Below are 21,981 nucleotides of genomic sequence, written 5' to 3'. Positions count from 1 at the left end.
TGACAGTCTATGTTAATACAACTTTAAAATGTATAGGGTTACACTGATTGCTTTTTAGTTTATTTGACAAAAGTGCATTCTGTCTGAGGACAAGCTGCCCAGCCTATAGTGCAACATTCCACATCAAAATATCAAAGAAACTGAAATAAAGATTATATATTATAAAAAAAAATACTGTGATAACTCCATGTATTATTTATACGCATGTTGATTTTGCTTGCATGGCTTTGACTGGTCTTTTATGTTACAGTAAATCAGCCAGTTATTCCATCTGCATTCATCAAAGCCGCATCTCTCTTGGGGTTTATAAACTTATGCTTCCATCTGCCATAATTTCCCAAGAGCACAGTGCAGGATCTCCCACTTTTGCTGGAGTCGTGTTAGTGTCCTCCTTACAGGCCCAGTTTTTACAGTAGATATGCCTTTTTCAGTTTGGCATCAAGAAAGATGCCAAACTGAAAAGGCATATCTAAAAACTGCTTTATTTGCTAGCAATTGCATTTGCAAAATGAGTGGCAAAACTGCATTTCTTAGCAGTAAAGAGGGAGCGAGGAAGACCGAGTGATGGGGGATAAGGGAAAGAGAATCTTTTATGATGACTTAAAAAGAATCCAACTTAATACTTACTCAATAAATGCTCACATAATTAAGTAAGTTTTAAGGTAAGTACTTTTTCTTAAGTAGAAATGTAAATGCAGGATACCATTAGTGAATAATATTTTACCTGTGGTATCTCTCCTTTTACTAAGTACAGGATTTGTGTACTTTCCCGCATTGACCAGTTCACCATATTGTTAAAATAATTCTGACTCACTCATTGTCTATACTGCTTAATCCTAAATACAGGATAGCGGGGGGGAGCTTATCCCAGGAAACTTGGGGCATAAGGTGGGTTAGACCCTGGATAGGGTGCCAATCCATCACAGGGCATACACTCATTTACACACTACAGGCAATTTGGAAACAGCAATTAGCCTCATCTGCATGTCTTTGGACTGAGGGAGGAAACCGGAGTACCCGGAGGAAACTCACTAAGCACAGGGAGAACATGTCATCCCCATGCATACAGAAGTGGGAATCGGACCTGACCACGAATTAAACTCAGCCCCTAGAGGTGCAAGGCGACAGTGCTAACCACTAAACCACCGTGACAAATAGATTAAGAAACAAAGTGCCTGACCATGGAAAAATAATTAAATCAGTGAGCTCCATAGTACAGTAAATTAAGCTCCAAAGTCAGCTAAAATTCTTGACTTGCACTTGCCTTTGGTGTTGTTTGAAAGCTGCTCAAGAGCTCTTTTCAACTGTCATAACACTGTTGTGTAACCATGTTCGTTGTCGCTACCTGGATCTATCAGGCTGTTGGACTTCACAAGTGCAGATCTCTGGGGCTCTACATGAAAAAGAATGTGCTCTTTACATTTAAACTCTATGGGATGTTCAGATTGGGATCTTTGGTGATCAAATAATACAGCTGAATTAAATGCTTAAATACTAAAATTCTGATTTTCACTATGTGAATCCCACACTTCCCACATAGCCAATTTGTATAATGATGAGTATGTGATAAGGTATCATTACACCCCTATTTATTACAAATTAGATACATAACTAATTTTTAAGCATCTGCAAAAGTCTTGTTAGAAAGGCTATGCCATAGGCTACATTATTAGGCATGCACCAAAAATTAAACATAAGGCAAAACTGAATGCATGTTATGTAATGTAAATGCTCACGAAAATAGCCATTTATTCCTACATAAGAAATTTGTGCTCTAGAAATGTTCAAAAATGCTGATTAATTATAAAACACAGATTGAGCACAACAAAATATGAATATATAACATTAATAGTTAAGACAAAATGAATGTTTAATTAGTAGTTTAGCTAAATAATAATAAAAAAATGACACATTGGCAAATTATACCTTATTATACTTTTCCTGTGTCTTATGATACCAAAGCAGGTTATATTTGAATTGTTGTTAAACTTTCTCGCTTTCCAGGAAGTCCAGTTCTTTGCCCAGGTGTTCTTTAAGCCAAGGCATAATGGAGAACACATTGATGTGGAAATCTCGGGCATCCACAGGAGGTTCAGGAATATTCAGGGTTTGTGACTCGCACACTGCTTTAGTGCCCCAGCTCACGACTCCCACCTAGCGAATAAAGGGATAAACAATGGATTGATGTGACTGCTAAATAGCTTTTACTTTCATGAGAAATGCTCCAAAGGCTGAAAATTTATTTGGAAATCATGTCTTCTTCTGTATTCGTCACTATCATGATTTAAAACTATGAAGGTCAGTTCACTAACCTGGAAATAACGCATTCCCTTACGAAGAAAGAGGGAGCCTCCAGAGTCTCCTGCAAAGGATTAAGATAACGTTTGTGCCTACGGCTATTAGATATTAAGTGTTTATGATTTCTGTTTTTTTCTTATATATAAAACCTTTGCAGGTAATATAATCCTTGAATTTCTCTGATCCTCCAGTACACAGGAACCTGTCTGTGATCACGTCAGTCAAAGGCACCAGGTTGTTGTCCGCCAAGAGTGGCCTATACTGCTCAATGCAACCCTCTCTCTGTAAACATAAGGGGCGGTGCAGAAATAGTAACAGAGTCCTTCTGAATTTCACAACTGCATGATTTCTGAATAGCTGTCAGTTTATTGCAAATAATTCACCTTTTTTCCAGTCTGGATATGAGTCGACTTTCGGGATTTCCCCTGTTGCAAAAAGTAGGCTTGAGTCTGCTGCTGATCAAGCAAGGCACTTTCTGTTCATGCACAGATCCCAGAACCCATGCAGTGACATATAAAGCATAACATATATTATATACAGTGCACTTCAGAATTATTGGCACCTTTCAATATCATGGGATAAAATTATTTTTAAAAAAATCATGTACAATTACACATTTTTGTATCCAAAATCTTCACTAAAATTGTTCCCTACACTACAAAAATATTATGAGTTTTCTACCAAAATGTTGAAAATTACTGTTACCTGTAAATAATATTTAATGTAAATGAATATGCTGGTGGATTTTTTTTATTCTTCTGAAGAGCCAGAACATTTTAGCTTCATAATTATTTTAGGTAATTTAAGAAGACATGCAACCAAGCCTGCAGAGTGATGGTAATGACCTTGTAAACCGATTACATGTACAGTATATTTGTTTTAGCTCTGTTTATGAAGGATGTCAATAATTTTGGAGCTGACGGAATATGATTTGACTTTATTATAATAAGTTTTTACCATGATTCTTGCAAGTAGATTCAGGACTCATCTTGAGAGCACGATTTGAAGCTTTGGTGCATGGCAAACAAATGGGTCTAATAAGACAACAAAAAAGGAATTTTTGAAACATTTATAATTTCCACAATAGCTTTGATTTTGCTAAAAATAAGAAATATAAATTAAGGGTTAAACATTTACTAAATATATAAAAAGTTGCAAATGCCATCTGGTCTCCTTTAAATGGCCTTAATTGAAGGATTAAGTGACTAAAAAGGCTCATTTAGTGTCATGTGCACCCTATATTTAGGTCAGCCATAAGCTTATATACAGTACACTCATTATCTACAAAAAGCTCTTAAACTATTGGGCTTTAAGTTATTTCTTTGAACTGCTCTTTTTCTCTCACAAAATGACTGTACACCAAACCCAAACACAGCCTGGCATAAACTAGAAGATGCTACCAGTGTCTACAGTCAAGCAAGATTTACATTGCCATGTACTGAATGGCTGCTGCCCAAAAAGAAGCCACTGCTCCAAAATCCACATACTCAAGTGTGCAGCTGACCACATGGGCAAAGAAAAAGTTTTCTGGAGGAAGTTTTTGAACGGGGGTATAGTGTGGATAAATAAATTTGAGAGCATTCAACCACAAGAACACTGTACAGTAGTAGCTGTCAAGCATGGTGGCGGTAGCATCATGCTTTTGGGCTTTTTTTTTTTGCTGCAAGGAGAAATGGTACAGTACATTGCAGAATGTGGATGAAATAATGAAGGAGAGGACTAATTCAGAATTCTTTAACATGACCATAAATCATCAGCTTGATGGTTAAAACTTGAACAAAATTGAGTGTTCTTGCCGTTTTGGAAAGAAGAGTGGTCTAGAACTAGAATTCTATAGAGGTTTGTAGATGATTATCAAAAGTGTCTGCTAAAGGCAAAACCAGCTGGACTTTCAAAGGACATTTAACCCAATATTACAGTACAGTAGGTGCTCTTCTGGAAATCTACAGTTCTTTCCAAAAGTATTCATACCACTTGATCCTTTCCACATTTTGTCATATTACAACCACAAACATGACTTAATTTTATTAGAAATGTAAAGACCAAAGAAATGATAGACCAACACAAAGTGTCACATAATTGTGAAGTAGAAGGAAAATAATTTTGGTTTTCAAGGAAATGGTTTTTTAAAATATTTTTTTTTACAAATGTTGTTAGTCTTTTGGCTGCCCCAGTTGAGAGGTCACCACAGCGGGCTGACCGATCCGCACAACAACTTGGCACAGATTTTATGCCGGATGCCCTCCCTGACGCAACCCTCCAATTTTATCTGGGATTGGGATCGGCACTGGAGTTTTGGGCATTGTCTGGGAATCAAACCTGGGAGTGTGGTTAGGGGGTGGCAGCAAACATGTAAAAGTAGGTCCTCTGGTCATATGAGAGCAATATAGATTTTTTGGCTTAAATGCAAAACTCTATGTGTGGCGGAAAACTAACACTGAGCATGGAGGTACAGTAGCAGCATCATGTTGTGGAAATGATTTTCTTCAGCAAGGAAACAAGTCAGTGTTAATAGGAAGTTGGATAAAGCCAAATACAGGGCAATCAAAGAAGAAAACCAGAGTTGAGACTGGGGCAGAGGTTGGCCTTCCAGCAGGGAACCCTAAACATTTAGCCAGAGCAGCAAAGGAATGGTTTAGATCAAAGCATATTCATGTGTTAGAATAGCCTAGTCCAGACTCAAATCCAATTGAGAATGCTCTCCATTTAATCTGACTGAGCTTAAGCTATTTCACAAATAAGAATGCATAAAAATTCCACTCTCTAGATGTTCAAAGCTGGTAAAGACATACCCCAAGATACCTGCAGCTGTAATTGCAGTGAAAGATAGTTCTACAAAGTCTTGACTCAGGGGGCCTGAATACAAAATGCATTCTACACTTTTCAGATATTTATTTGTAAATAATTTTGAAAAACTAAAATATATTTTCCTTCCACTTTACAATTATGTGTTGGTTTATTACATAAACTTCAAATATAAAAAAATCTAATTTAATATATACATTATATAATACATTTATGTTTGTGATCGTAATGTGGCAAAATGTAAAAAGGTTCAAGGGGTATGAATACTTTTGCAAGGCACTCTGCCCCAGAAAAAGACCAGTTCAAAAGATCTTTTGGAAGCCCCACATTGCCATGCCACACTATTCTTCTACATGCAGGTTCATTCTTGTGGCAGATCCCCTAAATAAAAACATCAGATAAGATGGAACCCTCACAGTTCTTATTGCTTTTCAATTTCCTGTATATTATTGGTATTGCCTCTTTTTCCATTTTATCCTACCTTGCCTTAGAGGAAAGCTTAATGCTGCTGTTCAGTTTAATGAGTGCGACATCATAGTCATAAAACTCGTTGATGTTCCTGTCCATGAGTTTTGTGACATTAAATTCTGGGTGTTCAAATAGCGAACCAGCACATACTTTTCCTCCACCTAAAAAACAAGAAAAGTAGGTGCTCATTGTTTTAGTCCTTTGTGATTTGACATCAATACGTGCCAGAGATTTTCAATTCAGCTCCAGAGCATGTTGCTTGTGCTAAGGCTCCTAACATCCTGAACCAAATAGAAAATATTCTACAGCTATTAAGACTTGGTTTACGTGCACTATGGATTCTCGTACACTGGAGTAGAGGAAATCAAAGAATGCCTGAAATCTTTACAATTACATTATGCCTGTAATAGAACATCCATGAGTTTAAAACAAAACAACTTAGATATTGTTGTATAATATTATACATTCACACACCACACACCTTGGGCATAAATGTGATGAGCACCTAATCATGAGGTGATACCTTTTCTAATTTAATTAGTTCTAAAGAAAACCTGACAGTGTAGGTAGTTCTGGGAAATGACCATGGAGCTAATGCCTCTCTGAAAAAATTATTACTTCCATGTCCTGATCAATTTCAGCAATCATGGCAAAGCAGCACTGGAAAAGAATGAACTTCCCTAGTCTGACCAAATTGGATCAAATCCTTAAAACCGATATAGAACTCAACAAAGTATACAGTATATTGTTTATAACAAGTATACTATAACAGTTTTGCAGACTTGCATGTCAGCTTACTTGCAATGCCTTATTTGCAGGTGTGGCCCAAAATAAAGTTTAAGGTCATTTAAAGAATTTTATACCGGGTAATTAATTACTTGATTCCATTAGCTTGTAAGACAACATATAGTATTCAGACCATGATTAATCTCCACGTCACTGGCATCGGCCCTTTCCACAAAACCATTATTCAGTTTCATCAGACAGTGTGCAGCTGTGATGACCCAGTTCTCAGTCAAAATAGAGCCCTGGCATGGCTTTGTTCGCTAGATAAACAAGGTAAGAATAAGGACAATAATCATGTCAGAATGATGCCAAGAATCACTGGTGGTCTATACCCTTTTTGAATCAACCTATTAACTGACCAGGTATATTTACTTACCCAATTAATAGAGACATGCCAAGGCCTGGTATCCCAACGCTCATGCTTAGCATTATCATCAGTTTTTGGAATAACCAGCTCGTGGGCCACCCCACATTTGGTTACGGCTGAGTCATCTAGGAATGAGGTAAGAGGAACAATTATATACAATTTTTTTTAATAAATTAAAAAAAAAAAAATACATGGTGGATTAACTGGCAGAAAGTTTAATACACACTTGCTTTAATGATTTATTTTGTGAGATCTGTTTTAATGGGAAAAAATGAGAAAAATGACCACTGTGATTAAAAATGTCAGAGCCAACTGTAACCTTCATCAAGTTCAGATTAAAATCTAAAGAGTTTGGTAAGGTCAACACTTAGGTAGTGGTTGATCACTGAACCTCATACTCAGTTCCATAAACAGTAAAAAATATGAGTGAGTACATTACGGTTGCCCCTTGGGACAAAACACATACAAAAGTTAAAACACAAACATTACAGAAATGTGTTGCAAATACAAAACACATACAAAAGTACATGCAAAATAAAAAATAAAACAAAAACACATACAAAAAGCAATACACATGGTGAAATGACTAGTGTTAAATTAAATGCTGCTAATATTTTCAATAGAACTTTATTCTGTTTTACATGACAATGGGTCTAATAACTTGTAAGCAAAGTTCATTTTGCTCATTCCCCTATTCTAAACACTGATTGTCTTACTTATTGGTACTTCCTGGTCTGTGTTCCCTGACCATCCCGAAGGACTTGTGGTGTAGCAAACATCTTTTGCAGCGTTTTTGCTTTTGCAAAAACTTGGCTTATGTGTGTGTTTTTGGATTTGCAATGTTTTTCGTCTTGACAATCCTTCAACGTTTTTTGTGTGTTTGGGTTTTCAATGTTTTAATCTTCGCATGTGCTTTAACTTTTGTATGTGTTATTGAATATTTCTGCAGCATATTTCTGAATTGCTTTCATTTTTTCATTTGCTTTTGTGTTTGATGTTTTTTTTTCCTGTAATGCTTTTGTACACACTTTGTCCCCAGGGACCATCACAGTATACACAATATAACTTCAAAATAAATGCACAACATGCACAATAGCTACTCACTGATCATCTTATTAAACACTACCCCAAGATCCACATAATTCTTAAGGATAAAGAGATGATGTTCTCTTATTTTATTGGAAGCTAGACGTTGCAGCTCAGACTTCTTAATGTTTGTCCCAATGCCAAACACATAGACATCTAAAAAGAGACACACACATATTTGGTTGCTGAGACCAACCTGACAGAAAATCTGTAGGTAAAATTAAAATCTAAAATTATTTATTCTTTAGGAACAAACTCTACAGGATTAAATTTAAGTAGTGGAATACGTATAAATTGTCAGTCATGCAAACCAAGAAGATCCTCATGTGAGTTATCTGTAGATATTTTGTAGCCCAAGAGTTCACGGATCAAACGCAGATAATGACCTGGGTCACCTCCCATGTTGGCAAAGCCTATAATAATAATAATAATAATAATAATAATAATAATAATAATAATAATGTGAAATGTTTGAGAGGTTTGTGTTATTAAATCTTGATTACCATCAGTCTCAATGAGAATGACATTCTGAGTTTCACTGAAGCGACGTTTGTTGTTTGCCTTGAGGAAGGAAAGTCTGTCATGCACAGATTTAAGGGCTTTAAAGAGATTCGTGCCAGTCTTTTCCCCATGTCCTGAGCAAAAAGAATAATGATGTTAAAAGCAAATGTCTTTGCTTGGGAAAAGTCAGACTACCTTAGTGACATACCTTCATGATTAAACGAATTTAATCTCGCCAAAACCACATCTGTCTGGTCACTGAAGTCATCCAAAACCGTTATGATGTCGTAGGGCTCACTGGCATAGGAAATGATATCAAACTTCATTTCAACATCATAACTACTCAACTGTAAAAAAAAAAAAAAATGTTTCATTTTAAATGGTCCAATATAGACAATGAAGCATGCTGAGTACACTCAGTTCACCTTTGTTTGGCAGCTGTGAATATAATGCGGTTATCATGATGGCGTGTACAAAATATTTAAACCACTTCTGTACTGTAAAACATTACAAACCTTGCGTATTAAGCTAGCAGTGGCCTGCTTTGCCTTCTCAAAATCCTCCTTTTTAATGCTTCCTGATGTGTCCATTAGAATAAAAATGTTGAGTCGACCATCTGCCACTTTCAAGGTTCTTCCGAAATCTGGGCCTAGTTAAGTTATGTGGAAAGAAAAACCCTCATCAGAACCTTTTATCACCAAACAGCAACGTAGTGTATGTAATCAGAAAATGCTACAACTACACAACTGTCGCAGCTGCTGCTCCTCCTACCACAGCTACTGTACATCTACAGCTGCTACTACTATTCCAACTGATACCACAACTACTGGTACAGCTACCATAACTACTGTTACAGCTACTACTCACTGCTACATTTACATTTAGGCATTTGGCAGACTTACATTTTATCTTATAACACATCTGAGCAGTTTAGGGTTAAGGGCCTTGCTCAAGAGCCCAACAGTGGCAACTTGGTGGTTGTGGGGTTTGAACCTGGGATCTTCCAAATCGTAGTCCAATGCCTTAACCACTGAGCTACCCCTCAATGCTACAGCTACTACAACTACTGTTACAGCTACTACTCACTGCTATAGCTACCACATCTACTGACACAGCTACTACTCACTGCTACTACAGCTACCACAGCTACTGACTCAGCTACTACTCACTGCTACTGCTACTACAACTACTGTTACAGCTACTACTCACTGCTATAGCTACCACATCTACTGACACAGCTACTACAACTGCTACTACAGCTACCACAGCTACTGACTCAGCTACTACTCACTGCTACTGCTACTACAACTACTGTTACAGCTACTACTCACTGCTATAGCTACCACATCTACTGACACAGCTACTACAACTGCTACTACAGCTACCACAGCTACTGACTCAGCTACTACTCACTGCTACTGCTACTACAACTACTGTTACAGCTACTACTCACTGCTATAGCTACCACAATTACTGATACATCTACCACTACTCACTGCTACTGCTGCCACTATAACCACATTACAACAGCGAATGCTACTGTTGCAACTACAACAATAATAGCCGTTGCTGCTACAATTACATCTGTAGCTGCTACCACTGCAAACTATTAGTACTACTACTGCAACTCCCACCACTACTTCCAGCAGTTTCTACTACTATCGCTAATGATAATAATAATAATAATAATAATAATAATAATAATAAAAATAATAATAATAACATGCAGGCTTATTTTATTTTATTTTTTTCAATTCTTCTTCCGTACAAGTACTTCCGTACGTAACTAGGCCCGTATCGTTTGTCACAGACCCATGAAAGAGTTGTCAAATTGTGCAATTTATTCAGGAATGGGGTGCTATGACTTTTCTAAGGGGTGGACTTAACATTGAGACCAACTTTGATGGATTCTAGGGCAGAGCAATAATTTTGGAGAAATATAAAATTTGCTTTAAAACTTAAAAACTAAACCTAACTGAACCTAACTGTCTTAGAGACCTAGGTTTGGGCTCATTTTATTCAGGAAATCAATCAGTCTCACAGGATCATTGAAAAGCTGTCAAGCCACGCCCTAGCAACCACTTTAGAGCACCTTAGCAACTAATCCCGTAGGCCCGGGTTTTGCCACGGCAAGCACCATTTTATATTTTCTTCGGAAAATGTATCTGTCTAGTTATTATCATTATTATTACTATACAGCTGCTGCTGCTGCTAAAATTCCAATTGATACTGAAAATATTATTTTATGTGACAAACCAGTCAGATTACTTTGGTATATTTTAAGTATTGCTTTTATGAGAGGATTTTAGGGTTCAACCAAATTAAATTAAAACAATGTTTGAGGTTCCTTAACACATTTGAAGCAGAATAAAAAATAATCAACATTTTTCTGACTTACTGTTGACCAATTAGTCTTTAACTTGTAAGAATGTTTCTATGATCTGCAATATAATGGAATAAATGTGTGTGCACTGCTCTTACCTTTCTTTTTGAACTCTGGGGATGAAACATCCATTACAGCAGATAACGAACCATCCATGGCTTGAGCCACACTTGCTGGTGAATCAAATATATAGGGGGCTGGAGAGACAGAGTTCATTTATGTTTTAATACTGCTATACAGTTTAAAGTGATATTTTAAAGAGTTTACTGCTGGAAATTTGTCTGTATTTCCACCCGCTAACAACCGCTAAACATCCTGAGCTAAACAGGCTACAAAGCAAGTTTCCAGATACCACCTTGTATTTAGTCTAGTCTTATACTGGTTTAAAACTCACTCCCTCACTCATCGTCCATATCACTTAAACCTATATACAGGGTTGAAGGAGCTTGGAGCCTATGAAAGGAGACCTGAGCACAAGGTGGGGTACACACCCTGGACAGAGTGCCAATCCATTGCAGGACACACACACTGTGGGCAATTTGGGAACAACAATTAGCCTCATCTGCATATCTTTGGACTGTAGGAGGAAACTGGAGAACTTGGAGTAACCTACCGATCATGGGGAGAACATGCAAACTCCATGCACAACAGACCCAATGTGGGAATTGAACATGGACCCTGAAGGGGCAAGGCAACATTGCTAACCACTAAGCCACCATGCTTCCCTGGTTTAAAATATCATTTAAAATGTGTTGTTTAATTTTTTTAACTAGTTTGTCATTGCTCATTTGTTACTGTCATTATCATTATCTTTGTAATTAATGTCAGCTGACCAAAACATCATTAGATGTTTTTAACTGATTATGTTTATGATTAACTTTAAATTACTTGCTTAGAACACAGTTTGTGTACCCTGGCAACGTGGATCAGAACCACTCCATTCTTTTGAATCCAGACACACTCTTACTTCAGACCCCAGTAATTCCATGCCAGACTGGCAACGGTATTTCACTTGGTCACCGATCCGAAAGTGGGCTCCAGAGCGTGTAGCTCCAGGTGGAATCCCTGGATCTCTGCAGCCAACAGCTAGGAAATAAAAGGTGCTTATTACATTCTCATACCCACCTATGTATATGAGCATAGTCTTACCTCACAACTAAAATCAATTCATAGTCCCTACACCTTCTGCACAATTAAGGGACAAAGAAAAATTCATGTGAACATATGAATATCACATGAATATACCGTATGTTTGCTAAAAATGGCAATAAAAAAACTCATAAACATTAACATGGAGCTGCTTTTCATCACTGCTACAACAGCCTCTGCTTTTCTGGAGGGAGAAATTTGCTCCTGTTAGGTGTATAGTGAGCTTGAGCATTGATATTGTGAGATACACAGCAAAAAAAAAAAAAAAAAACATTAATCACTATCATTGTGTGACATCACAAATAAATTCAGTGCTGTAAAAAATAGATATACTTGAATTGGTCTGACATTCCTTATTACCAAATTAATATAAATTACATGAATATTGTTCTTAAAACTTCCTATGCTATTATTCAGTCAGTATGTCTATATGACTTGAAAGTCAGTCATGCATGCACATCTACATAGGTAAGCAGTTATTTGTATAATCGTATAATTGTATATATCTCATATAAATACATTTTTATTTAAATACTTGTACATTAAAGTACAATACGTGTAGTGATGAATGTAAACAATGCTGTCATACTGTAAGTACGAGTCACTATTTCAAAATGAAAATATGTAGTAGTCTACTAGAAGTATAACTTTTGCAGCACAAGACCTGGTTCAGTCAGTGTCGCGATTCACCACAGAAGCATTTGATCAGGTTGAATCAGATGCTCTGTGCAGTCTAGTTCCTCCAAACCAAACGTCTACACTAGAAATGAAACAGGAATAGGACTTCCCCAAACGGTTGCCACAAAATTAGAAGCAACAGATCTCAATTTTTTCTTCAATGAAGTTAAGGGCTTTTAACTTACAGTTATCATTAAGTCTTTAACTCACAGTTATCATTAAGAGAATGACTTGTATGCAGGGATATTCCATGATTATACAGTATACACTCGATATATGAATCATTATATTAATTTACTGTATGACGTAAAATTTCTATAAACACCACACTATACTATTAAAAATTTTTTTCAAAGTTATTTGTTTCTGCATGCATTAGGAGAAGAGTATTTACATTCTTCAATGCACAGTGGAAGGGTACCAGTCCAGTGGCCCGATTCAGTGCAGTTCCGCTTGGCTGAACCTGACAACTTCAATCCATCCCTGCATGAGAATTCCTGCTCTTCTCCGATTTTAAACCACTGTTTACGTGGCCAAAATTGGCCATTATCCAGCTGAAGCTGTGCTGGACAGAGAATGTCTGGAAAGATAGAAAGAAAAGATTAAAAGCTTTACCCAGAGATAATACATTAAATCCAATGATAATTTCTGGTCATTACTCATAAGACATATTTATTAGGTTACCTTTGCATGTGGCAGTAGACACCCTGATTAACCACTCCCCTCCGGGGTTACAAACTCTCTTGCTGACAGGATACGGGTAGTATCCAAAATTACAATGGTATGTCAGCACGCTGCCTTCCAAGCCTCCATTTGAGTAGGAAACACTGCCTCCTTTTATAGTTTCTGCTACAGAGCAGTTCTTTTGGGGTTCATTAATATCATCATAATCTGATTCTTCTAAAATAAGCAATCATGGCATGTAAGATTTAGTTTTTTCCAAAAAATAAAAATGTAAATGTTAATAGCTAATTTAATGTGGTCTTTTTTAATATCATCTACAGCCACCTGACCTTCACATATCACCCTGGATATTTCTGGCTCCCATTTTCCTTTAGAGTTGCAGACCTTTTTGGAAATTGGAAAGGGTGTAAAGCCATCATTGCAGTTGTAGGTTACTTCACTACCGTCTTTGGAGTATTGTACTGTACCTCCAATTATGGATTCTGTCTTATTGCACTTATGATCATCATAGTCATAGTTATAGTCATCTTCTGCATGAACTGAAAGTAATCACATTTTAAATATTTTATAATACTTACTAGTATATATATATTTTTTTTCAGTTTTGTATATGTGCTGATATATACTTCCAGAAATTTTAGGACATTTTGGATTGTATATATAATACCTAGAATTTTGTATATACTGTGAAATTAGTATAATAATAATAATGAATTAGGGAAACCATGCATTCAATTTGTAGCAAAAAAATACTGCTGGTACTTAAATCTTCTACTGCTACCCTAAACAACTGTTTGTAATAGTATTGTATAACTGCAGCACCTACCTTTACCAATAGAAATGTAAAGAAAAAAAGTTAAAAGACAGGCAGTGGTGACGTGCATCATGAACCTACTCATTAAACCTCAGTATCAGCTCTGGACTGCATTGGCAGAGATTTGTATAGACAACTGTTTGAAGAGTGATTACACATTAACTTCCAGAAAACAAAAACATGGATTGAGCAACATAGAGTTATTGGAAATGTAAAAATAAATATTTAAGCAACTCAGGGGGGTAATGAATGATACATTATTAATTTTGCTTTACAGAAAACATAATTTCGGCTCAGTTTGTGTGTGTGTGTGTGTGTGTTGGTGTGTGTGTCGGTGTGTGTGTGTGTGAGACAGATGCAAAGATTAGGCTCATTAGTAAAAATGTAAGTGCCCCAAATCTCCCTAAATCCTCTCCTTGTTCTTGGCCTGCTCAGTCCTCTCAGCTGACTTGGCTTTCTGAATAATTTAGAGGAGGATGATGCTAGGTTCTCACCCACAGCAAACCAGGAACTACGTCCACTTTTCATGCCCTGCTGCAAATTTCTGTTTTTTTTTTATGGATAAAAGCAGCCACAAATAACCTTGAATGTCTTGTTGAAAAGGGAAAATGGTAGACTCTGAAAAAACGCTTTATGACCCAGATTTGTACAAGGTAAGAAAAATTCTAAAATAAAAATATCACATATACTGTATATAAAAAGATACATTGTAGAACTGAAACAGTGATCACAGTGATCTTTGCCTTTTAACCCTCACAGAATGTATTTTGCAATCCAGCATTTGAACCAGATAATGAACATGATGAAATCAAAGAAGTATGCAAGGTTGCCATATCCTCCGAACCTGTTAACAGTTGTACAATTAGTAAGTATCCTACAGTATAAGCATTTTTATGGGGTATTTCTAAATGGTGCACTTCGTTCCCTTATTTTAATAATAATAATAATAGTAATAATAATTATTATAATAATAATAATAATAATAATAATAATAATAATAATAATAATTAGTGGATGGTCCACTGTGGCGACCCCTTAACAGGAGCGCCCAAAAGACAAATAACATTATTATTATTATTATTATTATTATTATTATACTTGGGTAGTTGAACAATAATAAATATATATTTGTAAAGTTCCAGATACATTGAAATACTTAAAACGATAGAGGTTTAATGATATTTTACAATTAGTTTTGTTTTAAACAATTAATTTTTTTATGAAATAAAAAGTCATTTATTTTTAAATGTGCTTGCCCAATATTAATAACATAACATAACATTTACCATTTAAAAGCAAAAACTGTCTCAGCTTTAAAGAAGTATTAGACTTTTTCCTCCATGTAGATCACATGGCAATTTGTGTCAGTGTAAACAGATTAAAATGAAATCATTTTAAAGTCAGAAAATCTAGATGTTTTTAACCCATGTCTCTTGTCTGCTGTGGTGTTTCAGGAGGCAGCATCATGTTTGGTCTGTGTGTAGGGTGTGTGAGGAGACCGTGGTGTAACTGGGGAGCACTGGTGTTTATAGCATCTCTACTGTTACTCCTGGCAGTCCTGGGACTCACGCTAGCACTTGCTCTTACACGTGAGTGAGCAGCTCTTGTACACTTTTTGCGTTAATGCTACAGATTACTCTGAATGTTTACAAGTGATTTCATGTTACTGTATGGCATAAAATGTTTATTCTCATGATTTGAATATCAAATCATCTGTAGCTGGTGATTCTGCAGTGCTCTAAAAGGAATGCAAAAAAAAAAGCATTAATTGATTGATATTGATGGACTTGCCAAGCTACTGGTCTGTGCAGGGAGGTGTTAATACAGAGCTTTTTTAATATTAAAAAAGTTGCTTTTATTTGTTTTTACAGATATAAAAGACCTTGCTGAAGGAAGAATGCTGTCTCTAAACTCCTTGACTGAAAACAGCATTCAGGAAGGTCTTGTCCCGAAACCCACTATTCCTCTTCATGAATACAGCTCACCCATGCCACACCTCGTGCACAAACCCATCCCGTATACAAGTACTGTATATTTTTGACCTTTTTTAATTGTTTTTAATTTTTTACAAATATGTAATGGTTGTCACTTTAAGGCTCATCTAAATTTTAGTTGATGAACCATTCATCTCCCAGAATGTGGAGGGATCCTGACTGAATCAGAGGGAACTTTCAGCTCCCCCAACCATCCAGGCCCATACCCTGCTGACTCCATGTGTGTTTGGGTGATTAGAATGTCCCCTCCATCTCTGGTCCAGCTCCACATCTCCTCCTTAGCCATTGAGGGACCAGTGCCATGTCTTTTTGATTGGCTGGAGCTTGGAGAAGAAGGAGAGCATACCAACACTGTCACCAGGTCAGCACTGCTTGTCTTCTGGATACAATTCCAAATACCTGTTCATTCAAAAAGAACAACTTTAACCATAAACAATGTGCTCATACCAAAACAAGTATTCACTATATACTCTTACTCAACATGCTTGCAACACAAAGAGATCTCTGACTATCTCCAAAACTATATATACAAACACACTCACTCACTTACTGTCTATACCGCTTGATCCTTTATTCGGGGTTGTGGAGGGCCTGAAGCCTATCCCAGAAGGCTCATGGTCCGAGGCAGGGTACACCCTGGACAGGGTACCAATCCATTGCAGGGCACACATACTACGGGCAATTTGGGAACACAAATTAGTCTAATCTTTAGGCCTTTGGACTGTGGGAGGAAACAAGAGTATCCAGAGGAAACCCACCAAGCATGGGGAGAACATGCAAACTTCATGCACACAGAGACAAGAATTGAGCCTGGCCGGCAATCGACCCCAGGCCGTGGTGGTGCAAGGCGACAGTGCTAACCAGTACAACCTTGTGCCGCCCAATACAAATTCAATCAAGGTTATTTAATTAAGGCTACAAATTAGTCACATTAAGGTCTCTCTATCCTAGGTTCTGTGGTAATGTGGCTCCACCCACTGTGAACACTAACACCAGCACTCTATGGGTTTCATTCTTGTCTGATAGCAGTATTGGGGGCAACGGCTTTATCGCACAGTATAAGGCCATCCTTCCATGGCAAAGTAAGTGTACTTTATGTTGATTATGTAATGTGTTACATGTTTAAGGTAGTTTTTTAAGCCTATCATTCCAAAATAAAGAGGTGTTCTGGCCCTAAGTTACATATTAAATCTTTAGGTTTTTTAACTAGATAAGATCATAATGCAATAACAAAAGTTAGTGTAAGTATTACTCAAGGGATTGAGATATAAAAATACTACAAATATTAGGTTTTTTATTACTATTCTTGCAATGTGTGGTGTTTGCTGTTAGAAAGCTGCTCTGTGGAGGAGTTTATGTGCGATAGTGGCCGCTGCCTGTTGCCAGTGTCTGTATGTGACAGGCAGCTCAATTGTCAAGACCAGACGGATGAGGCCAACTGCAGCCACAAACACAGGGGTACGAGCTCAGAATTCACACACTAATAAGAACATGGTTGATGACTGTGTAGTATAAATAGTGGACTGTTGGCCTTTCATATAAAATCGATAATTTTGTCTGTCCTAATTTCTGCATTGCTGCACAGATTGTGGAGGTGAAAAGACAGGTCCAAATGGCTCATTGTCCAGTCTAAATCATCCAAAGCCTTATCCTCACCAGCAGGTCAGTGCCACTTTCCGCAAACTAGTAACAAAAACAAATAATCGACCACTGTTCTACCTTAATCATTTATTAGAGTACAACAGTACTCTACTTTAATTTGTTGGAAGCTAGAAAGACTTTTTGTGTAGAAAAAATCCTGAGACCACTTTCTTACATTTAAATAAAATTTTCCAATGCAATTTTGACTTTAGATGCATGTAGTTGGGTTGTTATTAGAAATCCATCCAAATATAAGTCACATAAAAAGCCCAGGGGTCTTAATCTTATCCATACTGTATATCTCTCCATTTTTTCAGCGGTGTACGTGGCATATATCTGCAGACAAAGGACAAGTTATACAACTGAGTTTCCACAACTTTAGCCTGGAGACTCAAGATGTCTGTGAGTTTGACTATGTTGAGGTTCATGACAGCATCAACACTGGAGACAGCAGCGTCCTAGGCAGGTGAAAATGCCTTCACTAAAATGTTGTTCATTTTGTTGTTCTCTTTCTTCACCAGCACAGCACAGGTGCCTACAAAAACAAAAATACTATCTACTATTGTACAAAGGTTGTTTAAGCCAAACTGCGACTTTCAATTGTGCAGAATAACAGAATGCAGTAATGGGTATAAAAATGTCCTTTATCACGAGACAAAGTAATATGCGTCCTCGTGTATATGACTGCATCGCGGCCATGCTGATATCCAGCACAACAGCACAACCTTGAGTGCCATACTGCTGTTAAACAACAGCTCCAAAAACACAATTTTTCATCAACAGATTATAATTTGTTTGTTTATTTGACCAGTTTTGCATCACCAACACCTAGTGTTGACTGTGACTGGCTGAGCTGGTGACCCGAAGGTTAGTTTAATTAATGTAACAGGGGTAATTTTAAACTCTTACTGGTACTACAGGTATGTGACCAAAAGGTAAAATGAATGAACCATGCAGATGGTGTACAGAACAGTAAATTGCCTAGGATTCTCTTTATATGTCCACTTATTTCATTTTAAAAACAGTTATACTAACTTCTGGGTTTCGAGGTTGAATCCCAAAAAGCATGAAGTAAAAAAAAGCTAGGGCGCTAGGGTGGACAATCACTTTTTCCACACACAAAATAGTGCCCTTGATTCGGGATTAGAGTAGTGATGGAAAGTTTGAATCATTTTAGTGACTCAGTTCTTTGAATCTTGTTCATCAAAATGAGACATTTTTTTTTTTTTTTTTGAGACATTTAGTTTATTTTGTTCTTTTGATTGGAATGAACAGACCCCCACCACGAAATTTTGGCTATAGTTCCAGTAATGAAAATATTACAATGCAGCTAAGGACATACTATGATAAACAGAATGAGCAGCTCACCTCTCATATCTTTTGATCAGAATTGTTCGATCTTTTGTCATGTGACTCTCATAGATGCTATGCTGTGCATTACACAGGAAACAGAATTGAGCGGTTCTTCTCAATAAGTCCTCTAGTCCGAGTCGTTTTTTCTTTTGAATCTATTGCACTACATAGCGTCTATGAAATGGATGAATCACTCTCTGAGACTACTTGTTCTGACCCATCACTAGATTAGAGAGGGATTTGGGATTCAGCCCGGTGTTAGAAGCTAGTTAGCTTTGCAGCTCATCTTAGGAGTAAATAATACAACACAGAAATTACTTACAAGCAATAATTTAATACACAAAGTGTTGTTTAGGATGACAACGTTATTAGATGTGTTTCTGTGCTCCCATCAGTACTGAGCACCGTACCGACTTTCAACCATTCTGACAACCAACAGTTAGTGTAATAAATGACTGTTATAAATACTTGGGACATGAAGTGATAAATATAGTAAAACACCCCAGTTATGTTCTAGTATCACCACTCATTAGATGCCTCTCTAGATTACTCAATCAGGACTTTTTGTTATACTATAACACTTATCTCAGTGTTTCACTAATGCTTGGATACCATCAAGGTAGAAAGTTTTCATCAGAGCCATGATCAGACTGCTTTATGTCTGTTACGGTGGCCTCCCAGAAACTCCTTTGCAGGTGCAAATATGTGGAAATAGCTTGAAGCAAGGTCAGGACTATATATGGGATATGTCAGCTGAGTTCCTGTAACGTGCAAGGATATTTATGAATTATTGTGTTGTGATTTTTAAAGATCAGCAGTTTCATTCGCTCAATGTCCACAGTAACAACTGCAGTGGGCACCGAGCTCTTTGGCCGTTATCGTCATTCATGGATGTACTGTATGGATACTTTTGTGGTATGACTCCACAGTCTGGGCTAAAAAACAAACAAACATTTCAGTCTCGCTGCTTTATTCCATTCTCTATATCTTTTAGACCATTTATGCCTGTCACTTATGATTGTTCTGCTAGGTGAAATCAGTGCATCTCTCTTTAATGGTTACTATAGATTTTGTGGCTCAGACCTCCCCCCAGACCTGACCTCCACTGGCCCCGTGATGAGTGTTGTGTTTGTGGCTGATGACGGTGTAGCTGATACTGGCTTCTATGCCTCATATCAGGTCATCTCTCTCTTAGAGAGTGCGTATTATACGGGCTGTGACATATACAACATTAACAATTATCCTGTGAATAAGATGCTATTTAACATATACACAGAAGCACTACAATATAATCAAACAATATAAACAACAATTACTACTATTAATAAGGTGTCAGTTACAATGTGTATTATATATTCATTCTCTGCTAAGGAGGCTGCAGTCCTGAGCAGTTTGCCTGCAGCACAGGGGAATGCCTGCACCATGACTGGCTCTGTGATGGCTGGAATGACTGCATGGATGGTGCAGATGAGGAAAACTGCAGCAGCTCCACGTACCCACCTTATAGTAAAAACAGATTTGCATAACCTTATAACCTTTGATTTAAAGCTGGCATAGGTTACATTTTTGTTTATATTAACATAATAACAAATAACACTTCTGGACATAAAAATATGCAAAATATTCCGGATCCTCCCACAGTCCAAAGACATGTACTGTAGGTTATGTTAATTGGCATTCCCAAATTGCCTGTAGTGTGTAAATGAGTGTTTGTATGTGTGTGTGCCCTGCGATGGATTGGCACCCTGTCCAGGGTGTACCCCGCCTCATGCACTAAGTCTCCAGAGATAGGCTCCAGGTAGCCCGCGACCCTCTATACAGGACAAAGCGGTACAGATGATGAGTGAGTGATGTTGGAGACACTTTACGCTGAAACAGTTGGGTCTGTTTTGACATTAGATTTTCAGAGGTCACACACTATATAGCCAAAAGTATGTGGACACCTGACCATCAAACCTTAACCCCATTGAGGATGAATTGGATGAATAAGGCAGGTACTGAAAGCAGGCACTGAACTAGACATAATCAACAGGGGTGTAAAAGTGGAATCCTATGAAATCTGTGTTTGTTTACTAGCTCACTTCGGCTTTGCAGTCAAGATATATTATTGCGAGCTCCTTTACTCATATTATGGAATCTGTGGCTGTGTAAATTTGTATTAGCAAGCTAGCCAAAATTACTTCATATTGTGATATTTATATAAATCAGGGGTGGCCTGCAGACAGAGTGAGGCCGGTAGGGCCAATAGGTAACACTTGCATTGGCATGAAAGATGGAAAACCATGTGTGTGTGTTTACCTCTTATTCAAACTAATCTCATTTGCACTTTTAATCATTGTCTTTTACAGCTCCATCTTGTGAGCCCATTCAGGTGGAGATGTGCCAAGGTCTAAGCTATAATCTCACGTCCTTCCCCAACATATGGCTCTCCATTGCTGATCAGAGAGAGGCTGCTTACATGCTTCGCCAGTACAGGGTACATAACACCCAGATTCCTGCTTGTAATGTTTTAATATATTATAATCATTTACATATCGATATTTTCCTTTTTGGCCAGGTGCTGATGGAGTTGGATTGTTTTAAGCCCCTGAGGCAGCTTGTCTGTGCGCTGTTTGTGCCGCAGTGCAGCGTGAAAGGTGGCGTGCTGCAGCCATGTAGCTCCGTGTGTTCAGTCGCTCAGCAGCAGTGTGCGCGTGATCTGGAGCTCTTTAGCCTCAGTTGGCCCTTTAACTGTCACCTGCTTTCTGACTCACAGGACCCCATGCAGTGCTCCATGCCATAGGATACAGAACTGCTCACACTCGCTCTAACTGATTTCCATTTCAGACACATGTAAAAGATTTTAAAATATTTCAAAACATTTAAAAGGTTAATTTAAGGTAACTCAAGCTTACATTTGTCAGGTTGCTCCAAAAAATACTTTATACTTTACTCATATACTATTTAGTGATAACAATAAAATATAACTTGTTGA

At 37.4% G+C, this 21,981-nt stretch overlaps 2 protein-coding genes across 2 annotated transcripts; one reads left to right on the top strand and one right to left on the bottom strand.

Annotated features, from left to right (window-relative positions):
• Positions 1–1,567: 1,567 nt before the first annotated feature.
• On the bottom strand, positions 1,568–14,121 carry si:ch1073-280e3.1 (complement C2). The gene is made up of 19 exons (XM_053507461.1): positions 14,032–14,121; positions 13,535–13,744; positions 13,206–13,421; positions 12,916–13,101; positions 11,607–11,780; positions 10,793–10,891; positions 8,827–8,960; positions 8,520–8,658; positions 8,314–8,445; positions 8,122–8,223; positions 7,829–7,966; positions 6,734–6,849; positions 6,491–6,617; positions 5,585–5,732; positions 3,256–3,332; positions 2,682–2,773; positions 2,448–2,580; positions 2,313–2,362; positions 1,568–2,154 (listed from the first exon to the last, which is right to left on the bottom strand). The coding sequence occupies exons 1-19, from the start codon at positions 14,102–14,104 to the stop codon at positions 1,984–1,986; spliced, it is 2,517 nt and encodes an 838-aa protein (XP_053363436.1). The 5' UTR covers positions 14,105–14,121; the 3' UTR covers positions 1,568–1,983.
• A 481-nt stretch (positions 14,122–14,602) lies between these two features.
• Positions 14,603–21,819, top strand: mfrp (membrane frizzled-related protein). Its single transcript, XM_053507854.1, has 13 exons — positions 14,603–14,672; positions 14,779–14,884; positions 15,474–15,608; positions 15,891–16,043; positions 16,155–16,374; positions 16,965–17,095; positions 17,346–17,471; positions 17,599–17,675; positions 17,972–18,120; positions 20,075–20,205; positions 20,379–20,513; positions 21,356–21,483; positions 21,565–21,819. The coding sequence occupies exons 1-13, from the start codon at positions 14,628–14,630 to the stop codon at positions 21,787–21,789; spliced, it is 1,761 nt and encodes a 586-aa protein (XP_053363829.1). The 5' UTR covers positions 14,603–14,627; the 3' UTR covers positions 21,790–21,819.
• Positions 21,820–21,981: the final 162 nt, after the last annotated feature.

Source organism: Clarias gariepinus, chromosome 11 (genome assembly GCF_024256425.1).
Source record: "Clarias gariepinus isolate MV-2021 ecotype Netherlands chromosome 11, CGAR_prim_01v2, whole genome shotgun sequence".
NCBI lineage: Eukaryota > Metazoa > Chordata > Actinopteri > Siluriformes > Clariidae > Clarias > Clarias gariepinus.
Note: the sequence above shows the minus strand (reverse complement) of the source record. Positions and strands in the feature narration are given on the sequence as shown.